This window comes from Eurosta solidaginis, chromosome X, assembly GCF_040869045.1.
Source record: "Eurosta solidaginis isolate ZX-2024a chromosome X, ASM4086904v1, whole genome shotgun sequence".
NCBI lineage: Eukaryota > Metazoa > Arthropoda > Insecta > Diptera > Tephritidae > Eurosta > Eurosta solidaginis.
Window position 1 is genome coordinate 65861725 of NC_090324.1, and position 25905 is coordinate 65887629.

At 39.1% G+C, this 25905-nt stretch overlaps 1 protein-coding gene across 7 annotated transcripts in view; it reads left to right on the top strand.

The window, feature by feature from the left end:
* Positions 1–25905, top strand: part of LOC137234558 (plexin-B-like) — an 846294-nt gene that overhangs the window by 128729 nt on the left and 691660 nt on the right. For all 7 annotated transcript variants that reach the window (XR_010947817.1, XR_010947815.1, XR_010947816.1 and 4 more), the window contains exons 2-4: positions 22200–22980; positions 23034–23794; positions 24350–24652. Coding sequence is in view for 4 of the 7 variants with exons in the window: in XM_067758015.1 (XP_067614116.1) it covers positions 22299–22980; positions 23034–23794; positions 24350–24652 (1746 nt within the window). In the remaining 3 variants the exon portion in view is untranslated. The remainder of the gene's footprint in view (positions 1–22199; positions 22981–23033; positions 23795–24349; positions 24653–25905) is intronic.

The following is a 25905-nucleotide window of genomic DNA, read 5'->3' on the forward strand; positions in this document are numbered from 1 at the left end:
TACAGCCCCGCGGTTGAACCCACGCCTTTCCTGCTTGTTCGATCATGTGTACCTATCGCCTTGGCTTAATTTCGCCCAGTCTAATTGGGACGTCTACGGAGCAAGCTTCAAGGGATGCACCCTTTTTAGCTAGTTCATCCGCTTTTTCATTCCCATCTATTCCCATATGCCCTGGGACCCAATATAGATGTATGCTTCTCCCTGTCCCGATTCTCTAAAGGGGCTGCTTACACTCTAACACGCTTATAGATGCTGTGCTATGCGAGATTATTGCCTTAATTGCTGCTTGACTGTCAATATAAAATTTAACACGATTGCAGCTGGGGCTATTTTCTTCCAGGGTTTCTACTGCTTTGGTTACGGTTAGTATTTCCGCTTGGAAAACGCTACAGTAATCCGGCAGCCTGTACGATCTGTTTATTTCCGGATCAGCACAGTATACCGCAGACCCTACTCCTTCCACTACTTTGGAACCATCTGTGTACACATGTATCGCCCCGTCAGCCATTTGTGCACCCTTGCGCTAACCGTCCACCTCTATTGTGGCCTTAAGATCGCCCTCGAAGCGCAGATAGGGAATCAGGTAGTCTGTTCGTCTTGTGATTGATCACGCTATACGACTATAGCCGTATGGTCGGCGCTCAAGCTACCCCGAGGCACCGAGCCTGGTTGCTGTTGTTAACGCTATGTTCTTTGCTACCATTTCTACAGGTGGAATGTACAGAATGGCATACAGTGCAGCTGTCGAGGTTGTTTTCAGGGCTAACATTGATATTCTGCATACCCCCTCTAATTTTTTGAGGTAGGTTGCTTTTTGTGTGGCTTTCCACCAAACAAGAACTCCATAGTATAGGATAGGGCCTACAATCGCTGTAAAAACCCAATGATAAAGATAGGGTGATAAGCCGCACGTACACCCCAGCATTATTTTACATGTATAAAGTGGCGTTGAAACCTAATCGTTGGAAGGCACTTGTAACAAAGCCTTAATAAATAACAAAAATGTCACCCTGTCTCCAAATTGCTGCTACACACGTTGTCTACTGTGAACGGCCAACAGGTGTTGGGACAATTTGGAAACAGAGTAATTCGGCTGGCAGAATGATTATTAAAAATTTGGACAACGAAAAAGAAACACGAGACTAAGTGTGTGCAAAACTAAAATAAGTAATTTAAAAGTAGAACTAAAATACAAACTAAGTATAGTGTACAAACTAAAAACATTTATTACACATCAAACGCAAAACATACGTATTAAATAAACAAACGGAAACTGAAATAGTAAATACGTGTTTGGTGTTTGAGTGGAGCGTGCGCGTAGTAGGGTGTGTGCGCGCAAGAACAATTAAGGACAATTTTTGCAGGAGTTCCTTGAATGGAACTTTACATGGCAACCGTGACGGCTGGAGCCCGGTCATTTTTACATTTTGGGCGAGAGTGGTGGTCTAAAGTGGCAGTGGCAGTGAAAATATATAATTGAAATAAAAGAAAATCTTTAATACAACAAAACTAATACTACGACTAAATTTAACAGAGGTAACACAAAATCTTTAATATAATAAAATTAACTAAAAACTGTACTAAATACAACGGAAGTAATTGGAAGAGAAAAATTTGAAATTATAGTATAATATAATATGCCATAACGGGATATAAACCCACGCCACTAGCCACCGGTATATCATCGCCATTTTTAAACACCACCACCACTAGCAGCGGCGAACACCATCAACAGCAAAGTTCAGCAGCAGCAACCACAATCGGCAGCGAAGGCCATCGCCAGCATTCCTTTCGCATGCTGCCCTGTACTCGGCTTCGGTTGTTGAAAGCGCTACTGTTGGTTGAATTTTCGAAGACCATGAGATCGGTCCACCGCAGAAAATTATAACATAACCTCCGGTTGAACGTATAGTACAAACATCTCCAGCAAAGTCCGAGTCACTATAACAATTTAAAGATAAATTAACAGTTCTTGTAAAACATATACCTTTATCAATTGTGCCTCGTAAATATTTAAAGATTAGTTTAAGAGCGGCAATGTGTTCGCCCTGATGGATATCCAAGAATCGACTAACATAGGATACTGCAAACGCGAGATCTGGTCTTGTGAGCAAAGATAAATACATTAGGGATCCCACTGCTTCGCGGTATGGATAATTTGAATGGATGCTCGATTCCGCATTTTGGAGTATACCTTCTATAGGAGTACTAACTGGCTTAGCATCGAACATGTTAAATCGCTGTAACACTTTTCTAGCAAAGGCCCCTTGTTTGATGAAAATCTGGTCTATACCAAGCGTTATCTGCATACCTAGATAAAATATTGAGTCGAAGATTTTAATTTCGAATTCGCCTTTTAAATAATTAATCTAGTCGTCAAATGCGGTACTGGACTTAGCCGCAATTATTCCATCATCAATGTATTTGCAAGGATGAGCTTTGAGTTACCAAATTCGCCTACAAATACGCATGGATCAGCCTGTGTGGATTTCAGGTTATATGCTTCTAACATTTGTGTAAATTTCTTGTTCCAGCATCTGGAGCTTGCTTCAAACCATAAATAGTTTTATTTAACTTGCAAACCCTGCCTGAATCCTCCTCATAGCCAATAGGTTGCTGTATGTAAACTTCTTCCTCAAGATTACCGTACAAAAATGCGGTTTTAACATCAAATTGTTTCATCGTCAAACTATATGTACAGGATAATGCAAAAATTATACGCAGGGACGTAAACTTGGCTATTTGGCTAAATGTTTCACAATAGTCTGTGCCAAATTTCTGTGTGAAACCTCGTGCAACCAGACGTGCCTTGAACCCTTCAACTTCACCTTTCTCATCGATTCGTTATCAATCTTCGTTGTGAGCGGACGTGTTTTCGCAGTGTCTTGGGGTGCGCGATTTGTTAATACGTTTTCTCCACTATAACTCTTAAAAAAAAAAAATATATATATATATAATATGTTCTGCCCTGCTTGCAGTGACAAAGTTGATCGTGCGGATGTGGCTAAAGTCGCGTGTGCTGATTGTGGTAGCTTTTTTCATGCCTCATGTGCAAGTATTACTGCTGATGATTTGGACTATATGAAGTCCAATAACATTAAACATCGCTGTGGTGCATGCACTATTTCGCGGCGCAAGTCCATACAACAACAGCCATTACCAGGTTTTGTGCCTACTGTTGCCATGGATGGGTCTGCTACATAAGGATCGAAGTCTGCCGCACAAACATCCACCAAACCATCATCAGCGGCGCTTGCTAAACAAAAACAGCACGTGCTCAACAGCCAAAAACAACAAACACAAAAGATCATTGGTAATAATAGCGCCAACTTACATAAATCCACAAACAACAACAGCAATATCCTCAATGTAAACCAAACGGGTCAACTCCACCGCCCTCAACAAGAGCAATTGCTATCAAGTCAAACCAACACAGGTACGAAAGAAATAACATTGCAATTGCTGTATGAATAACTCGTGGGCTTAAAGAAACAAAACTCTGATTTCCTCAGCATAGTGAAGCAGCTCAAAGAGGAAAACGCAAAATTGTGCGATAGAGTGAGCAAGCTGGAAGGTTTATTGAACTGGAGAGAACAGCAACTGCTCAGCAGTGCTGTGGACATTGTTGGTGTGCCGCAACTAACAAGTGACAATGCAAGTGAAGTCACAAAAAATTTTTTATGCTCTGCTTTTGGCATAACTGTCACTTCTGACGACATAAGCAGATGCTATGTAAAAAAAAATAAAGCAGGGAACTGAATTTTCTCATTTGAGAAATGTGGTGCGAGTGCACTTTGCTTCAGTTGAAGTGAAGAGTAAAATAATGTCGAGCAAACGTAAGATGAAGAGAAAATTAACTACCGAAGTTCTTGGTGATACAAACAAAAGCAATATATTTATTAACGACAGTCTCACCAGCTACAATCGAGCTCTGTTCACAGTGGCAAAAAAAATAAAAAAAGAGAAAAGTTATAAATATCTGTGGGTTAAGAATGGCAGTATTTTGATGAAAAAGGCTGATAATGACGTGGTTGTCTATTTAAGAACTTTTGACGATTTGTCAAAAGTGAGTTAGTTTTCCTTTTTATTTCTTTTTATTAATAATAAATTAAATGGTCTCTTTCGATTTTTTAAATAATAACAGCCACTCCGTAATCAGCCCAATCAAAGATTTAAATTTATTATGTAATACTAGTGACTCTTTTGTTGTTGTCCATCAAAACATACGCAGTCTTCGGCAAAATTTTGATTTGTTGCTCTGTAATTTGGTATTATTTAAATTCAAACCGGATTTAATTTTTGTTTCCGAAATATGGATATACTGTCACGAAATACGTGACTTTACTATACCTGGCTATACTTTCTTTGCAAATACAAATGACCGATATTCAGCGGGTGGTGTTGGAGTTTTTGTAAGAAGTAATTACGAATGTGAATACTTAGAATATGATATTACGAGTGCTGACATTTTAAAGATATCTTTAAGGTTGGATTCCAAAGTTTTCAGTTTCATGTGTGTCTACAGGCTACACTCGGTCGCTGTTCAGATATTTTTGGATGAGTTTTCAAATCTTCTTTGCAGTGAAAATTCTGGTAACTTTTTTATTCTAGGTGACCTTAATTTAGATATCCTCAACCTAAATGCTATAACTGATAGCTACCTTATGCTTATGACTAATCATGGGCTAACATCCTTTTTAAATGAACCTACTCGTAGTGTTTCTGGGAGCTGTCTCGACTATGTATTTGTTCGCAGCAGCAGTTATATATTTAATATTGTTACTGGTATAAATCTCAACCTCAACATTACAGATCATTCTATGACAGGCTTAGTAATAAACATTACACGCAAAAAAACAGCCCCGAATAGCAGTAATGCTAATTCTAAATTCACCAGGATTAATTTCGGTTCCCTCAACCAAAGCCTACGGTTTGAGTCCTGGGACTTAGTTTATGCTGAAGATAACGTTTCTGTTGCATACCAAATCTTCTTAAATATCTTTATTAGCCATATACAGGCAGCAAGCTTCTCTTTCACTCCACCTAGGTCTGAAATAAAGTTGAAGCCTTGGATCAGCCAGCGGTTGGTTAAAACCATTCGCCTTAAAAATAAGCTTGGGAGAAAGTGTGCTCAATATTCGTCCAATACGATGATTCGTAATCGGTATAGAGGCTTATGTAAAAAGTTAAGGAAAGAAGTCCGTTTTGAACGCGACAGTTTCTATAGAAATGAGTTCAGAGCATCGCATGGGAACCCAAAGAAGGAATGGAAGGTAATAAACAATATTTTTAATCGGGGTTCTAAATCAGTCGACTCATCAATTATTTTATTACAAAGTGGTGTAAACATTTCTGATCCCAAAATTGTAGCAAATCTCTTTAACTGTCACTTTTCTTCAGTCGGTCTAACTCACACAATTGCAGGCACATGCGAAACTTCGATGATTAACCCTATATTTTCGACCTCAGGCAGCAGTTTTTACTTTGTACCTTTTACCGGCGCTGAAATATTAAAGGCAGTTAATTCTTTAGATAACTTTTAGATAACTTCAGATCGTGTGGCTCTGATGGAATTTCCAATCAGGTTTTGAAAAATGTCGCTTTAAATTTAGTCGATATTTTAGTTTATTTGTTTAACAAAAGCATCTTTTCTGGAATTTTTCCTACTGACTTGAAATGTGCTGTAGTCATTCCCTTATTTAAAAAGGGTGACAAAAAGGATATAAACAATTACCGACCAATTTCTTTGCTCTCTTCCATCTCGAAAACTTTTGAAAAGCTTGTTAAACGTAGAATTCTTGAATTTCTTAACAACAAAAATTTTTCAGCCCGATGCAATTTGGTTTTCGATGTGGACGTTCCACCGAAGATGCGCTCTTGAACTTTTGTTCCTTTATATATAGCGAGTTAGACAAAAAAAAAGAACTGTGCTGGCCTATTCGTAGATATCACGAAAGCATTTGATATGGTAGATCACCAAATCTTGTTAAAAATTACATTGCGTGGGCTTTCGTGGAATTATCTATAACTGGTTGAAATCTTACTTATCAGGAAGAGCGCAAAAAGTTAAGGTTGGCAGTTGTTTCAGTGATTCTGTTACTATTGACCTGGGAGTACCCCAAGGTTCTGTCTTAGGTCCGACATTGTTCTTAGTTTATTTGAATTCCTTATTTTCCTTGCCCTTTTTTAGGAAGGTTACCGCGTTTGCAGATGACCTTGCTATAGCCTATAGTTCAACGAACTATCTAGATTTGGTAGCAGGTGTCAACTATGATGTTCATCTGTTGAGAGTGTGGTTTGCTACGCATAAAATGATTGTTAGCAGGAAAACACACATGATGTATTTCGATTTACATTCAAAAATCTCTCCCGATATTGATATTATATTCCACGCCACTGACTGTGAACATTTTGCTCTAAACAATTTGTTGGGCTCTGGAACGTGGTATAATTCTGAAACAACTTGTAGCGACAAGTGTTTTCCAATTGAAAGAGTTAAAGTCTTCCAATATCTGGGAATTTCTGTGGACCAATCCTTAAGTTGGTCAACACATATTTCTCGCCTGAAGTCCTACATGCGATCCACGGTTCGCTATTTTTATAGTCTGAGGAAGATATGTTCAAACGCAACGCTTAGAACAATCTACTACGCGTTGGTTCACTCAAGGCTTCAATATGGCATATGCTGTTGGGGGGGGGGGGGGGGGGGGGGGGGGTGGTGCTTCTCACAATAATATCCAGCAACTTCTTACTACTCAAAAATTTTTCATAAGGAAGATATGCAACGTTAACCGTTTTCACCACAGCATGGACTTATTCAGGGAAATGAAAATTCTTCCGGTAAAGCACATGTACTATTATAAAACGTTAAACATATTTTTTATTCGCTGTGGGTATTTACACAGCCTCGTCTCTGATAATTATAACTTAAGGCAAAACTCACTGGGACTTGTTGTTGTTCCCACTTCTCGTACTACTCATTTTAATAACTTCTTTACTATCGTTTCTTGTAAAGTCTTCAATAAGATACCTGCGACTATGCGTGTCATTAGGAATTTGCGAGAATTTTTAAAAAATGTTAAATCATTTTTATTAGAGCTGTCACACGACGAGATCAAAACTTTGCGAACCCTGTCACTTAGTGAACTGAAACCAAAATTGTTATTTTTAATGCTTTATTATTTTCATTATTTAACTCATTGAACTTATGGATTATCTTTACCTTCACCCCACACATATCGTACATGTTCATGATTCTTAATTTGTGACGGCATTCAACACTAAAATTGCATACTATTTTACTGAATGCCTTAACTTTCTTTCATTTATTAATAATTTTTTAAGTTAAGTTCCTATTGTATACATATATGTAAAAAACTTATTGAAAGAATGAATAAATCTAATCTAATCTAAATCTAATCTAATAATCATTGCGCTTTATTTTAAAGCCCCATTTATTAGAAATGGTGCCTTTACCATGAGGAAGACTTACCAAATCTCAAGTTTTATTGTTGTTGAGAGATTCAATTTCCTTGTCCATGGCGCGTTTCCAATACGTTTTTAAGTCACCACTCATCGCTTCTTTAAAAGTTTCAGGCTCATCGGTCTCTGCCAAACATGCGAGGTGGAGATCCTTTTTGGTAGACATCGTGTTATATCGACTTGTTGTTGCTGGTGATTTTAACTTGCCAGCAGTTAGTTGGGTTAATATGAGTGACTAAAACTTTTTAATTCCCACTGCTCAATACGATTTTCTCAATTGCCTGTTAGACTCATCTCTTCTTCAGATTAACAACGTTCCAAATAGTAGAAACAAAATGCTGGATTAGTATTTGTGGATGGCTCGGTGCGTACTGCCCTTACTCAAATTCCACCTTTATTCCTTTCAGAAGACCCTCTGCACCCTACGCTTGAGGTATCACTTGATATCAGTCTATCCCGCAGGATTCAAGTACATGATCGACCCCATTCTAGATGTTTCTACAAAGCGACTTTCATTATGCTTAATGATCTGTTGGCTTCCCAGGATTGGTCGGATCTCTATGCATACACTGATGTCGCTTCGGCAATCTCCATATTTTACAGTACACTTGACGGCTTCTTTGATACCTGTATTCCTACTGTTGTTGTTGTAGCAATGCTTCGCCCCACCTAACAGCCGCGACCGATCACAAATTGTCATCAATATAGTTTAATTTTAGTTCTTGTTCAATGTTAAAAGAAATTGTAAATTTTTAATTTATTCCATTTTTAATTCTATACTTGTATATATTTTTACGCTATCTTTTTTTATGTTACTTTCCTTTGTATTTTGTTAGTCGATCACTCTTGTTAGTTGACTTTAAATAATTAAATAAATAAATAAAATAAATAAATAGCCTCTAACGGGAGTACAAGGAAACTTGCCGTTTCAACAGGGGTGGACCATAAGGTAAGGGGTGTTAGAGGCGTTGGTTCCACATTACAATTAAAGAGATGGTTGGTGTCATTTGGGGACACATTGCAAGCGGGGCATACATTTTGTATGTCGGGGTTGATTCTGGATCGGTAAGAGTTTTAACCTGTTACAGTATCCAGAACGAAGTTGAGCAAGAGTGACACGCGTTTCCCTGGGGGGTATGCGTTCCTCTTCCGCGAGTTTTGGATACTTTTCTTTAAGTACTGGATTCACCGGGCAATTCCCGGCATAAAGGTCCGACGCCTGTTTATGGAGTTCACCAAGGACTTGCTTGTGTTTTTTCGCTTCATACGGCTGGGTTCTCAGGTGCCGTATTTCCTCAAAATGCTTATGGAGATGACTCCTTAAGCCCCTAGGCGGTGCTGGTTCATCAATCAGATGTCTGTTGGGATGCTCAGGTTTCTGGGTATTCAACAGGAACTGTTTGGTCAGCATCTCATTTCTCTCCCTGATGGGGAGTATTCTCGCCTTATTATGCAGATGGTGTTCTGGGGACATAAGAAGACAGCCCGTGGCGATTCTGAGAGCAGTATTTTGGCAGGCCTGTAGTTTCTTCCAGTGGGTAATTTTTAGGCTTAGCGACCATATGGGTGACGCGTAGCACGTAATCGGCTGGCTAATTGCTTTGTATGTAGTCATGAGCGTTTCTTTATCTTTTCCCCAGGTACTGCCAGCGAGGGATTTGAGGATTTTGTACGGCTCTGAATTCTCGGAACAATTGCGGCTGCGTGCTCACCAAAATGTAGATCCTGATCAAACGTCACACCCAAGATTTTGGGGTGTAGGACAGTCGGTAGCGTAGTGCCATCGACGTGGATGTTCAAAATGGTCGACATTTGGGACGTCCATGTTGTAAATAAGGTCGCGGAAGATTTAGTCGGTGATAATGCCAGGTTTCGCGAGGCGAAAAAACTGGAGATATCAGGGAGTTAGCCGTTTATTTTATTGCATAGCGAATAGATCTTTGGGCCTGGGCCTGTGGCCATTATTGTGCAGTCATCGGCGTAGGAAACGATTGTGACTCCTTCCAGTGGTGAAGGTAGCTTAGATATGTAGAAATTAAACAAAAGTGGGGATAGGACACCACCCTGTGGAACACCTTATTTAATTCTCCTTGGTTTTGATGTTTCTCTTCTAAATTACACCGATGCCTGCCGACCACCCAGATAATTTGCGGTCCACCTTTTAAGACATGGGGGAAGGGTAGACCCTTCCAGTTCATGCAGTAACGAGGCATGGTTGACCGTATCAAAAGCTTTTGATAGGTCTAGCGCTAAGAGTACTGTTCTATGGTGGGGGTATTGATTTAAGCCGCAATTTATCTGCGTGCTAATGGCATTTAGCGCGTGGTAGTGCTATGGAGTTTTCTGAAGCCACACGCGCATTTTTTCGCATCCGACAGCACTTTGTCGCCAAAGGCGATGGAAACTTTGTCTTTGTGCTTAGTCGGATACGATAGGGACTTTACGGTGGACCAAAGTTTACCCACACCAGTAGAGAGGTTACAACCTCTTAGGTGCTCCTCCCATTTCGCCCGCTTGTGTTCGTCCACAAGCAATATGATGCGTTGGTTTATATCCCTTATTTGGGGGTCGCCTGGATCAAGCTGTCTTATAAGGTCACGTTCTCTCGCTAAGCTTGCGGCCTCCGCCGGGAAGTGTAGCCGGATTTCGGGAATTCTCCCGGCGGGAATGAAACGTGCCGAGGCGGATTCAATGACCTTACGGAAGGCACGCTCCCCTTGGCGAGCATCAGTCGGGATAGGGAGGGCAGCAAAGCGGTTGTCTGTAAAAGATTTATATTCTTCCCACTTTCCTTTTTTGAAGTTTATGAAAGTCCGTTTTTCGGTGACGATAAAGTCGGCGGTACGCTCAAGCGAAATAAGTATGGGCAGGTGGTCGGATGCCAATGTTACCATCGGCTGCCAATTGACGCAATTTACGAGTTCTGCGCTCACGATTGAGATATCTGGCGAACTGTGACAGCTTCCTACCATACGTGTGGGGGCGTCTCCGTTTATTGTGCAGAACGTCGTTTCTTCTATTTGATCCGCCAACATCTCACCCCTACTGTCCGCCCGCAAGTTTGAATGCCATAGATCGTGATGGGCATTGAAATCGCCTAAGATAATGCGATTGTTGCCAGTGAGTAAGGCTCTGATATTAGGGCGGTATCCACTGGGGCAACAGGTGGCAGGAGGGATGTAGATGTTGATGATTTCTAAGTTTTATCGCCTGACCGGACAGATAGGCCTTGACGTTCGAAGACATTGTCCATGCGGTCGATGCCGGGATCAAATATATAATATTGCACAGAGTGGTGTATGATAAACGCGAGGCCGCCTCCATTTCCGCTCTCGCGGTTTTTCCTGTGGACATTATACCCAGAGCAGGTCTGCAATGCAGATCTTGCTGTGAGTTTAGTCTCTTGAATCGCAGCAATGCGGATGTTGTGCCGCTTCATGAAATCGACTATCTCCGTAATCTTCCCAGTTAGTCCATTACAATTTAACTGCATAATTCTGAAGTGCATAAGGGGAGACGCCGCCACTCTGGGGGTAAGTGACGGGTGACTACGCCTGGGTTTTGGAAGGCCAGGACGCAATTGCTGTTGTGGCCCTGGGACTGGGCGTCCTTGGGCAAGCATTGGGGTACCCGGATGATTTGGGTTTGCGACCTGGCAACATGGCGCGATGAAACCCGTCGGGGGGTTGCCGTCGCGGAGACCAGAACATCTGGAAAAATGGCACCACCCAAGGCAGAATGGCGCTAAGGCGTAGACTACGGGACGTTCATGGGCGTGAACAGCAAGGAGCCACAAAAGATTTATAAAGGTTACGTGAACGTCGGGTTTTGGGATCAAGCCCAGAACAACCTGTCCGATGCAACCATCCCTTACACGAGACACACTGAACAGAGTATGACAGTCCTAAAAAGATTCTTTTCCGGCAGATGCAGCAAAACCATTTCTCAGGACCGGGGTCAGGAGACGGACCCGGATTGGATTCGATGCCTTCCCGGAGTAAGAGAATATGGAGCAGTCCTGCTGCAAGGAGCTGCTGGGAGGATGACAATTTGTGGGAGGAACGCAACAAATTAAATGGGGTCACACTGAAATGACAGTTCTTGGTCGGGAAAAATCCCGAGTCGCTCCGGTACATAGAACCGACTGCCTTGGGAAGTATTCCTACTCGCTATACCTAGTGTTCGAATAAGCCGCCTTGTTTTTCAAGGCAACTTATCAGACTTAATAACGTCAAATCTGGGCTTTATAAGAGATTCAAGAAAACTGGAACTTCTGCAAACTTCTCTAAATACCTAATAGCTCGTTCTAACTGTCACCGTCTTAATCAGCTTTGTTATAAAGATTACTTAAGTTGTTGTAAAGCTACATTTTTTGAAAATCCAAAAAAGTTGTACAGTTTCGTAAATTCAAAACGGAAAACTTCTAGGTATCCTTCCTCATTAACCTTTGGATGTAAACAAGCTTGCACTGATGACGACGTTGCTGAACTATTTTCTGAGTTCTTTAAGTCCACGTATTCATCCAGTGGTTTTCATTCTGGTCAATATCCCTATCGCTTAGATAGCTCGAATTCCATTAGGAATCCTGCTATTGATGGTAATATTGTTCCTCAGAGTCTTCAATCTTTGAAGTCCAACTTTTCTCCGCGACCAGATTGTGTTCCTAGTTTTGTGCTTAAGTACTGCGCTGAAAACATATATGACCCTATTTTAAAATTTTTTGAGCTATCTCTGGGATCTGCGTCATTCACGTCACTTTGGAAACAGTCTTTTATTATACCTCTGTATAAAAAAGGTAGTAGGTCAACAGTTGAGAGGTGTATTGCTAAACTTTCGGCTATAGTTTTTGAACAGATTGTTACCAGTCAACTTCAATATCAGAGCTCTTCCTTATATCTCCATGCCAACACGGCTTCATTCGTCAAAGGTCAACCACTACAAACTTGCTAGTATTTACCTCTTTAGTTATGGAAGGATTTTTGGCGAACAAGCAAACGGATGTCATCTATACTGATTTCAGCAAAGCATTCGATACCGTCAACCATGAGTTACTTATTCATAAGCTTGATTTACTGGGCTTTACGTTTGACCTAGTATTGTGGCTGAAAAGCTATCTTTCTAACCGAACACAAAAAGTCCTGTTCAAGTGCAATCTCTTGGAATCGTTTGGAGTTTCCTCCGGTGTACCTCAGGGAAGTCATATAGGCCCTTTGCTCTTTACCGTATTCATAAACGACTTGCCACAGATAATATTACATTCCCATATTATAATGTATGCAGATGATGTAAAACTTTGCTATACTTACTGTCCTACCGATTTGAGTTCCTTGGATCTTCTTCAGGCCGACTTAGACTCGTTCCATTGTTGGTGCACAACAAATTTACTAGCTTTAAATTGCTCTAAATCTAAGCATATGACATTTCACCGAGTGACACCAGTTTTGAAACCGTATGTAATAGATGGTACCCCTTTGGAGCGTATATCTATTGTAAATGATCTAGGTGTTCTTCTTGATCTGAAACTGTGTTCCAAAATGCATATTTCATCTATTGCGAACAAAGCGTTGGGTGTACTTGGATTTGTTAAAAGATGGGCTAAAGAGTTCCATGATCCGTACCTCACTAAGATTCTTTACAATCGCTGGTCCGTCCAATACTCGAGTATTGCTCATACCTTTGGTGCCCTGTTTCTCAAAATCATATTAAGCGTCTTGAGTCAGTTCAAAAGCAATTTTTGATATTCGCATTAAGTGGCCGTAACTGGGACTCAAGTCTCCACCTTCCACCATACAGAAATATACTTCTTCTTATTAGCTTACCCACTCTGGAAAACCGGAGAATATTACTGGGGGTATTGTTCATCCATAATCTCATTATCGGAGAAATTTATTCTGCTGACCTTCTCAGCCGATTGTTTTTTGCAGTTCATCCTAGGGTTTCCAGACACTACGTTCCTTTTTATTTACCCCTTTGTCGTCGAAACTTTGCTAAAAATAATCCTCTGCTTATCTGGTGCTCGCGCTACAATGACTTTTATAGCTGTATAAGTCTTGAATGTACTTTTGCCACTATACGTAATGCAATACTCGCCTATCTAAACTAAGAGATACAAGCTAATTTATTTTTTAAAATCTGAAATTATTATTTCTTCCGTAGAAAACAGGCGCGATATCGTATAAGGATGGATTGGATACATCGGTAATTCAACCAGTTCGCGCGTCCCCCCTACTGGTCATCCCGCTCCTTTATGAGCACGTCGCGTCAGCCCCCTTATGGGCACCAAGCTCCTTTCTGAGCACCTCGCTTAAGCTCCCTTCTGAGCTCTTCACGATGACTCGCCACTGGGGACACTTATATTAGTCCTTAATAACATTACTTTATGTATAATAGAAATTGTAATCCCTATAATTATATACAATTTACTTAAAATTTTTAGCAGTCGACCGCTTTGTTTTCGAGTCGACTATAATTTTAAATAAATAAATAAATATCGTTTTATAACCTCATCATCTTCTGTATTCGCATCATGTGATTGTGCATCCTTAAAATCTTCACACGATTCTTCATCGGTCACCGGATCAGACTTTTCAATTTCCAATGGTACATTAAGTTGCGTTTCTGCATTTGTATCATCTTTGTGAGGAATAACTGCTTCGAATAATAATGTCTCTCGAAATTGCAATTTTCCTTTCATACGGAAACCAAATTCGATACCCTTTACAATGCTCCTCGTATCCAACAAATACACCTTTCTTCGACTTTGCATTTAATTTTCGCCGTTTCTCCTGTGGAATGTGCACAAATGCATCAGAACCAAAAACTCGAAGATTCAGAATGTCTGGTGGATGGCCGAACCATAGGTAGTACGGTGTCATTTGTTCAGTTTTGGTTTTGCATGTTCGGTTAAGAGTTTATGTAACGTTTTGGACTAATTCGCCCCAGAATTTCACACTTAAACCTTTCGTATGTATCAGTGACCTTGCTGCTTCTATGATAGTTCACATATCTCTTTCTGCTCTACCATTGTGCTCTGGAGTATACGGTCTAGACTTTCGATGCACAACTCGATACTCATTAAGAATTTTTGTCACATCCTTATTCAACTCCAACCCATTATCAGATCTTATGTATCTTACCTTTTTCTGGATCTCAAATTCAACGCGGTCTAAAAAGAGTTTCAACTTGCTCGCAACATCTGATTTGGATTTAATGCAATAAAAGTAACGTTAGTTTGAGTAATCATCGCGAAACAGGAGCATGTAGCAAGCACCTCCATACAACATTTCCTGCATTGGTCCACATAAGTCGGTATGAACCAGTTCTCCTGCCACACTCGCTCTACTCTTGCTTTGGTCAAACGGAAGGCGATGCTGCTTTCCCATAATACATGCCTCAAAAAAGAAATCACTTCCAACGAAAGATATATTTTGCTTCTTAAGAACCTTCTTTACATGGTCTTTGTTTTGATGGCACAATCGCTCATGCCATAGTTGAAGATATTCGCATCTCGCTGCCACATTTGCTTCTGCTTCTGCATAATAGTTTAAAAAGCTTCGCGCTTTTACGCGTACCTTGCAGACACATTTTCCCGTCCTTTTCGAAACTACAATCATTTCCATGAGCGCGTCACGTATCCTTTATACAAGCAAGCATTGCAGGAAAATAGATTCAGCTTAATATCTGGAACATACAATACTTCCACTAAACGTTTGATGTTCCAATCATTTCCATCAAATGCTTTCACTTCAATATCGCCTTTGCCATACGCTTGAACAATTGAAGCATCTGCGATTCTCACATCTTTCGGAGTTCCTAGCTGGATGTAGATTTGAAACCATTCCTTACAGTACGTCATATGCTCGCTTGCACCGGAGTCCATGCACCTAGTCTTTTCTTCCGATATGTTTGACTTTTTTTTTTTTTTTTTTTTTTTTTTTTTTTTTTTTTTAATGGACGTTGTGGCAGCGCGCTGCCCTCAAGTGGCCCAATGAAACCAGGCTAATCCTGTTCACGCGATCGATTTATATATATATATAATAACTTTTTTTTTTTTTTTTTATTTTGCCGAGTCTTTGATGGGCAGCGGTTTGTCAAGCGTCACGATCTGAGACTGCTCAGCTACAGAAGAAATTTCATCAGCCAAGCGTAATACTTAAAGAGAACAGAAGCAAACGTAGTATACATTAATTTAGAGAGGTGAGAACAATCTTTTTTATAGAAAAAAGGGAGTCCGAGCTATCAAATGTGTTTGAGTGAGAGTTATAATCTTGGCATAAACGCCGAAAAGGTTCATTTTTTTCGAAATTCGTTCTACATTGTTTCAGCAGAAGAGGTTTGAAGTGTCTCGATGTCCGAGAGGGAACGCAAAAGTTCACTTCATTCAGAAGGAATGGGCTCGAAATTGATCCATTTAAAAGTTTTGTCATAAATATCACACCAAGCATTTCCCTTCGACTAGCAAGAGTTGGAAGATTGATAAGCTTTAATCAATTAGTATAAGGTGGAAGATTAGTTAAAGAGTCCCATTGGAAATTTCTTAAGGCAAATAGTAAAAATTGTTTTTGTATTGATTCGAGACTGTCTGCATGGACTTGATAACGCGGATTCCAAATTATCGAGCCGTATTCTAATATTGGCCTAACTAATGTTGTAAAAAGTGCTTTAGTTATGTAAGGGTCGTTAAATTCTTTTGACCACCATTTAACAAATGCAAAAACACCTTTGCCTTTATTCACTGTAGCATTAATATGAAGATTGAAACTAAGTTTGGAATCCATCATGACTCCCAAGTCAATAAAATTATTTACAGTTTCTAGACTATAGTTGTTAATTGTATATGAAGCTGGTGGCGAAACTCTCCGAGAAAAACACATGAATTTACATTTTTTGAGATTGAGCGGCATATAATTTACATTGCACCAGGTAACCAAGTGATTTAAATCCATTTGAAGCAAGGAATGTTCCTCAACCGAGGCACATGATTTGAAAAGTTTTACATCGTCTGCGTACATCAAGATTTTTGAGTATTTAATTGTACCAGATATATCGTTTATGAACAACAAGAACAGAATCGGACCAAGATGGCTGCCCTGAGGAAAACCAGAAGAAACATTGATGACCCCAGAAAGTGTATTTTTAAAGATTACTTTTTGCGTACGATAACCAAGATACGAAGAAATCCAACATATAAGACGGGGTTGAAAACCGAGTTGACTGAGCTTATGAATAAGTAATGGGTGTGATACTTTGTCGAAAGCTTTACTGAAATCGGTGTAAATTACATCAGTGTGAAGGCCTTTTCTAAATCCATTAGAAACGTGGGTGGTAAATTCTAGTAAATTGGTGATAGGTGATTTGCCCTTACAGAACCCATGCTGCGAGCTTGCAATTATGGGGGAAATAGGGAATGTTAGGTGGTGGGTAACAATAGCCTCAAATAACTTTGGGATAGCGGATAACTTTGCTATTGAAGACCTGCTTCCATTTTTATGAAGCGGAATAAGAAAAGATTCCTTCCATATTGTTGGGAAAACGCCATAAATTAAAGATAAATTAAATAAATCTGTTAGCGGCTGATAGATGTTTGCGGCACATTTTTTAAGAAAGTGTGTCGGGATCCTGTCGGGGCCGTATGAATATGATACTTTTAAAGTTTTTAAATAAGATAATACATCTTCTGAAGATATAAATGGAGCTCTGATTGAATAACATGAATCAATATGGTATGGGTATTCATTAGGTGGAACGTTGGTCTCAATAGAGTAATTTGATTTGAAAAATTCCGCAAAGAAGTCGGCGATCTCTTGATCATCGCTGGAAATATTATCTTGGAATTTCATGGATGATGGAAACCCTTTCACCCTGCGTTTAGAGTTTACGAATCCGTAAAATGCCTTCGGGTTGCAAGTTATATTTCTTTTCATTTTACAAAGATAAGCTTTGTAACACTTTTTGTTCAATTGAAAATACTTGCAGCGTAGAATCGAGTACTGTAAGTAATGGTTATGTAAACCCGTCTTTTTGAACAACTTGAAAGATCGAGACTTTTTATTCTTTAAAATTTTCAGCTCTTTAGTGAACCATACTTGGCTTGTATCGGAATGTACACAAATCCGCTTAGGTACGTATTTTTCAAAAAGACAGTAAATGGTATTGTAAAAGTGAGAAACGCTTTGCTCCACATCAGCATTAAATGTTGGCCACACTATTCGAGATAGATCACGATTTAATTTTTTAAAATTGGCCTTCGCAAAGTCGAAGCGATAACTGGAGTCGTATCGTTTATTTCCGCTGTTACAAGCATAATTTACAACTTCGTAAACTATTTTGAGGGAAGGGTGGTAAGCATCTTCAGGTTCAATAATGGGTTCGCATCGACTAATGGAATATTTAGATTCATCATCCACAAAGGCTAAATCCAACACTCTTCCGAATTTATTCGATTGGATGTTGATTTGTTGAAGGCACAGCTCAGACATTCCGTCTAGAAATTCATTGTTGGAAGACTTTGACGAAACTGGTACGATATTAAAGTCAGAGATGTACCATGATATGTGTGGCATATTGAAGTCACCCAAGACAATAATGGAATCGGAAGGCTTTAGCATCGAGTTAACAGTTCTTAGCAAGGAAATGTGATTCATATAAACGGGCAGTTCAGAAGATGGCGGGATATAACAGATGGCCAAATAAATGTGGATATTTGCTAGTTGTGTGCGTATGCACACGAACTCAGTTGTATCGGTGGCGGTTACGCAAATCTCTTCAGATGGTATTGAAGAGTGTACAGCAAGCAGAACCCCACCTCCAACCCTGTTCAGGCGGTCATTTCGATATATCTGGTAGTCATTACAGAGGATCTCTGAGTTAAAAACATGAGGTTTCAGCCAGGTTTCGGTTAAAGCAATTATATCGTAGCTTGAGTTAAATGACTTTAAAAACAGTTCTGTTAACTTGGTGTTTAAGCCTCTAACATTTTGGTAAAGTATATCTAAAGCAGATTTTTCGTTCAGTTTTTTGACTCAGTGTTATTAACAGGGATCTTTGCCAAGTTTGGAACACTCTTATTCCGCCTATATTCAAATTCCCGCACAAGTGCCCCAGAGGGCCAAAAATCGTTACTCAAGATAGTGTCAAAATGGTCAATAGGTACATCTAATCTAAAGGAAGATACGTTTCTTTCATAACTAAAATTAAATTTCCGAATTGTTACGTCATGGGTTTTCCTTTTTGAGAAGATATACGATTTCAGATCCTCCTCAGTAGTATCCCTGTCGAATCTTGACACGAATATCGATTTTTTAGGAGGGACTACAACCAACTTCCTAGTTCCAGGCTCAGTCGCCTGAGAACGGTTTGCAGGTTCAATATTCTTTCTAGCTGCTAGTTTTGTTGGAGGTGCCTTTGATGTTGAAGGCTCTACTGTAAGAGGACTTGGAGATGCTAAGTTTATTAATTCTATCGTGCTAGGTGTAGGAACGATTGGGTTCTGGATGTTTTGAACGGGGTTTAGGGTCAATACGCCAGCCGAGACATCAGTTCGTTTTCGTTTGCTGTCACGACTGTCGCTGTTAGCATTAGCAGCTGAATCGGTAATACATTTGAAAGTTTTAAACAAGTTTTCATAATACTTGAATTTATCCCCTAATGTAGAAAGTTCCTTACCGATTTCGGAGAATGCGTTTCGGGTATGTTTGAAAAGCTTAAAAAGATCCACTTCGGTGGATCTGCATTTCAAGCACGACCAACGCACACCCTTGTTATCGTTGATCGCATCACACGCCCTTGCTGTCAAACTAGCGCACTTCATATGAGCAAGCTCATCACAAAGCCAGCACGACACGAAACGCTCGGTATCACCTTTCAATTGGCAGTTAACAAAATTGCAAGACATTATAAGTTAAAGTAAAATTGATTAAACAGACGGAGGCAGTGAAAATAGTTTGGAGATCACAGTAAGAAAATCACTGTTTGAGCAGTTTGAAGATCACTGTATGTGCAGTTTAAGATCGCTATTAACTGACGCTTAACAACACACAATGCAAACAGCTGTGGCAGTGAAAAGAAAATGAAGTAAATGTGCACGAGCAAATAACAATTGAAAACTGAAAATATGTAAATGCCAATCAAATGCAACAACAAATATGCAAAGTGACTCGGCAAATATGTATGTATGTATGGATATACACACTTTATCAATTATTTTTAAGATACAAATTATTTTAGTAAAGAAAAGCAGAACTTTAAATTGCGAATGCAGTACACAACGTGTTTACACTTATTTTTAGCACAATAATTATTTAAACAAACAAATTTATTTATTTAAGACAAAATAAGGCACAGTAGAAATCAAAACACAACTTCACAGCTTGACGTTCGCACTTCGTACAAACATAACTTCACCTTTAAATGCATCGCCACTTGATGACTTCTCCGCTTTTCTTTTGTTTGGACAATCCCGCTTCAAGTGCCCATACTTTTTGCAAATAAAGCACTTGTCCTGTCGTTTTTTGATGTTTGCTTTATTTAAACGCTTTGCTACAAAAGCTGCATGTTTGTTAGAATGCACATCTAAACAAGATTCCTACATACATAGTCGAGAGGTCAGGGTTTTTAAGGTTCTTTCTTCGCGCGATGTCGCTTGCCAAGAAGCAAAAAGGTGATTATATTGCTCCGGCAATATCATTAAAATTTTTGTAATTAGCATATTTTCCGAAATTTTTTCGCCCAGATCTTCGAGCTGTCTCGCAATTTTCTGCAGTTTAGCGATATGCATTGCAATGCTGTCTTCTGGATTTTTCGTATACTGGAAAAATTGTTGTTGCAAAAGGTGAACGGAAGTCTCCGACTTCTGCTCATACACACTTTCTAACGTTGAGTACATCTCAGCCGCTGTCTCACAATTGATCACGTGCATTAGCGGCTCCTCTCCCATCGAGACCACCAGAATCTTTTGCGCCTTGGCATCATTTGCCTACCACTTCGTTAAGTCGCTACCTTCAGTAGTCGCTACACTGTAGTACCATTTGCAATATCCCAAATCCCGCTTTCTTTGAGTATAATCTTGACCTGGAACTTCCACAGTGTCCAGCCCTCATCTCCGACGAGCTTAGCAATTTTTATTTCCTCCATAGCGCAAAAAATTACAAAAAATTATACTGTGTTCTTTTACTTAGATATTACCGCACTGGGCGCGTAATCTGTTTAGCTACGCAAAAAAAAAAAAGAACAACTGGTTCTTAATGATTGAATATGAGAGTGAATAACTTTATTGTGCAGTTTGCTTATTTATATGTAGCGGAAAAAAGGTTTACATAAATAAGTATGTTGGTACTTGATTGTTTCTTACATACTATATGAAAAGCAACGTTATTAGAAAAAGTGAGTAATTAAGAAAAAGTCATCTAAAGAAATGAGGAGAATAAGCTGGTGAAATAAACAGTTAGCGATCAAAACATTAGTACGCTTAATGAACCCCGTTCTTAAAGACAAATGCCCGGAGCTCGCAGCTGAAGAAAGCAACCTTCCCAGGGGACGCGAGTCACTCTAGCTCAACTTCGATCTCGATATTGTAATAAGTTTAACTCCTACGTATCCAGAATCAATCCCTACATACCCAATATACATATGTCGTCATTGTATCGTGTCCCCTCATGACACCAACCATTTTTTCATTTAAAATGTGGAATCAATGCCCCTATTACCCTTATCTCGCTGGTCCAACCCTGTTGAGACAGCAAGTTTCCTTGAACTCCCGTTAGATGATCTATTCGATGGGGCGAAGGAGTGTTACAACAACAACACGAATTGAATGTTATGATATACGTTTCTGAAAAGTGTTCCATGAGATGTTTCCCCGGACTTATACCAGCTTTCTCAATCTTCTTTAAAAAGCTTATTTGTACTATCCTACTTTACAATTCTTTTGGTATCGATAAACAGATCCATTTTATGACTTAGTGCCGAAAAGTTTACTTTAAAATTGCTATTTGCGGTGCCAAAGTAAATCTTACGTTTATAATAATATATTCTGGCGTTTGTGACTTGGTGTGACATGGGGGGTGAAAAATTACCCAAATTCGCGTGACGTTATATATGCACAACCCCTTAACAAAAACTTAGTTAAGTTTAAAAAATTCCAGAAAAGATCAGGACTTGGACAGTTAATATTAAAAAAAAAAAATCTGCCCGACCAGTTGTTCTGAACTTTGGTCTATATGAATAACTTTTAAGAAGTTTTTACTTCTTACTCTCCCTCCCCGTTCTTTATTCTTTTAGTCACTCCTCTCTCTGCGTCTTTTTCTCGCGTTCATCGTTTCCATCCTTTCTTTTCTCGCTGGCTCCGTCTCCTTCTTCCTCTGCTCCATCTATCACTATTTCTTTATCTTTGTCTAACTATGTCATTCTCTGTATCTTACTCCTTTCTTTGTTTTTCTTCTCTATAGTTCTTTTTATTCTTCTTCAACACTTTTCCCAGTCCCAGTCCCAGAGGGTTGTATGTATTTTTAATGCTGTTTCATAAAAAAATAAAAACAAAAATGTTTGCTAGAAGAAGGGGGTGGCAAAAATTACCATATTGGGGTATGAAAAATTGATAAGATCGGATTCTCAAACTTACTCCATACGCTCACAAAATTTCAACGGTCGATCCGTTTCGAAAGTTTTCAGCCGCAAACACTGTGATTTATGAATTTGACAGACTTAAACATTTTTTTCAGACTTCAACATTTACTGGACGAATTACGTATAGTTTCAAAAGCTCCTTCTGTTGGGGTTTTGGGAAATCAAGTAATACCGCCTGAGACGCAATCGCAATTATGCCATTATTAAGGACTAAAAAAAATATCAAATATTTATTTTCGAGAAGCTTTTGGCGAGGCGACCCTCTGCAGCGGTTTTCAAGATTAAGGATTTCTCTATTTGGTATTTTCGGTTTTATATGCTACTGCTGTATTATCAATATCGTCGCGGCTTCAAATGATAGCAACAGTGCGAGTAGAATTAATAGGAACATTATAACAAAGAGTTCTTCAATAAGCTCAAATGATACTACTCAGATGGAGTTTCAGTTTTCACCTCGAGATATTGTTGCTCAATTTAATCTGCCTAAATTACAACAGGAGGGTAGTAACTTTGATATTAGTTCCGTGGATGGCAGTTTTTCGACAAATGCAACAAGCTCTTCAAATACTCCCAACCGCTCTGCGACTAACATATTAAGTACACCCGAGTACAAAAATTATTTTACTCATTTAGCATACGATTCCAAAAATAATGTTTTTTATGCCGGTGCAACTAACAAGATTTTGAAGTTGAATGGAAATCTGCGTGTTTTGTCCCAGGCTTTAACAGGACCTAAATATGATTCGCCACATTGTCATGCAAGCGGTTGTCCTGTAGATGTCGAAACATCTTTACGTAATAACCATAATAAAATCCTCATTATTCATTATGCACAAGGTTTGGGAATACTAATAGTTTGCGGCAGTTTACGTCAAGGTCAGTTGTGCTTTTTTTACTTTTCTATAATTTTTGTAAATTTTTATTTATAGGTGCATGTGACATGTATAATCTTACCAATTTTCCGGAAGCGCCGCAATTTATAGATACCCCTTTAGCAGCTAACGACGAATTTGCGTCCACTTATGCGTTCGTAGGCCCAGCAAAATATTCTTGGAAAGACGAAGATATTCTATATGTTGGAACAACATTCACCAATGTTGGGGACTATAGGCATGACGTGCCTGCTATTTCATCAAGACGCTTAAATGATTTACATTATGTCGAATTTTCGATACAGCAATCTATAATTAATATCGATGTAAAATATCGGGATAATTTCCTTGTCAATTATGTTTATGGATTTAACACTTCGGAATACGCGTATTTCGTTCTAGTGCAGAAGAGATCACATTTAGCAGATGAAGCTGGTTACGTGACACGTTTGGCGCGTATATGTGTTGCGGATCCAAATTACGATACTTATACTGAGGTAACAATTCAGTGCCTTGCAACTAAGGATAATATTGACTATAATATATTACGCGACGCAAAGATTACACCTGCTGGCCAAAAATTAGCTCAGGAAATGGGCATTAAGCGGGATGATTCTGTTTTAGTTGCGGCGTTTTCTCCATCCAAAGAAATTAGTGATCAAGCAGAAGCTAAATCGGCAGTTTGCATATATAGTCTGAATCACATTGAGGAGGTATTTAATGAGAATATACACATGTGCTTTAATGGCACTATTAAAGATCGTAATTTGGGCTATGTATCTGGAGCTATTGACGACGGGCAATGTCCAGTTGCTGGTGTAAGTAATTTAATGGGAGCGTGTCGTTATTCTGTATTACAAAATTCTGGGTGACAAAATTCCGTAAATTGCAAACAAATTCTGCTTGAACAAAATTCTGCTTTTTCAAAATTCTGGAAGTCAAAATTCCGGAATCATGGCATGGTGTAGTCGGTGTTGAATCGGCTAAGGGTTATTTTTTTTAAGTGTGGCCGAAGGCCGCCTACGCAGAAGGGTATACTACGCAGAGGACATCACCGTGGCGGTAGCCACAATTATACCACACACCCGGACTTGGCATGGAGTAGCCCAGGGTTATTTTTTATAAGCGTGGCCGAAGGCCGCCTATGCAGAAAGGTGTTCTACGCAGAATTACTATCCATGGCGCACTTTTTCAAAATAATTACATGACCTCTTTAACATTGTTAACATTATATTTTAATACAGAATTTTGTAATACAGAATTTTAAAAAGCAGAATTTTGTTTTTAGAATTTTATACATACAGAATTTAGACAACAACCCTAATTTAATTATTTTATTGCTATTAATAACGTTTTCTTTTAAACATTTTCAGGCCATAGGAAATATTCAAGATTTTTGTACAGTGGGTTTAAAAATTAGTGGATATTCGGTAATTACATCACAGGCATTGTTTCACTTTGATAATGTTAGTATTTCATCAATCACTGCAACGACTACTGGGCCTCATTCATTGGTTTTTTTGGGAACTGAATCTGGCACAATAAAAAAAGTACTAATATCTGGTCCAAATGCAGGCGAATACGATGAGATAATTGTTGACCCAGGCAGCCAAATCCTCCAAGATACAATGATGTCTTCTAATAAGGAATTCTTATACGTGTTATCAAAACAAAAGGTAAGTACACTTATAAAAATAAATCTGGGGCTTTCAGGCATAACCGAAAAGTCGACAAAACTAGTCTTAAAGTTTTTGAAATGGTTGTCAAAAATAAAAAACTTGAATGACTTTTTATTTTATAATATCATTTTCTGCTCTGCAAAAGCTGAAATATTAAAAAAAAATTTTACCGGTAAAACGGGCTCGGAAAAATGCAGTGTTTTGTTTGTGAAATGCCAGAAACAAATATAAAAAAGGTATAAAACTTGATAGTATTTTATTTTCTGAAAACTCTGGTTTTCCTGATTATTTCCAAAGCTTTTAAATATTTAGTTGCAGAAATTAGGCTAGGTTTTTGGGTGCGAATTTAACCGAGTTATTTTCAATTTTCCGGAAGATGATTGTTAATTTTTAAGTTTGTATGAAAATTTTAGAAGAAAACAACCTTAACATATTTAGGGAATTTGTAACCATTAACGTATGAAAGAAGTTTTTTGGTTGCTTCCGAGCTCGTTGTTATTTTCATATACTCAGTTGTTGTTTTGTAGCAGGGCCTTCCTCAATCCAATATGTGCAACCACTCACTATCTATCATCAATGCCTTTTGACGGGAGTCCAAGGAAACTTGCAGTTTCAAAAAGTTTGGACCAGAAAAGTAAGGGTGTTGAGGAGTTGCTGGTTTGTGCAATGTTGGAACACATTACAAGCGGGACATACATTGGGGATGTCGGGGTTGTTTCTGGATAAATAAGAGTTTAACCTATTACAGGATCTAGATCGAAGATGAGTTAGAGAGACGCACGTCTCCCTGGCGAGGTTGGCATAGTAATCCGTCGCTTTCTTATGGATGTCTCTGAGGGCTTTACCATGCTTTTTTTATACCGCTGAACTTGCAAGTGCCAGATTTCTTCATAGTGCATACCGAGATAACTTCCTAACTTTCTGCTAGGTGGGGCGTTTTCAATCAGATGTCTTTTGGATATTCATCAGAAACTGTTTGTTCAGTATATAATTTCTCTCCTTTGTAGTGAGAATTCTTGCCCGCTGTGTAGGTAATGTGATGCGGTCTTAAGAAGACGGTCCGTGGCGGTTCTTAGCACGGTGTTTTGACAGGCCTGCAGTTTCCTTCAGCGTGTTTCTTTTATGCCCGGCGGCCATATAGAGGACGCGTAGCATACAAACGGCCCCAAGTCCAACCGGCAAAATAATTGAGAATTTTGTTGCGGATTTGGACTTTAGGAACTAATAATTTGAATGTCAGACAGCCGGTA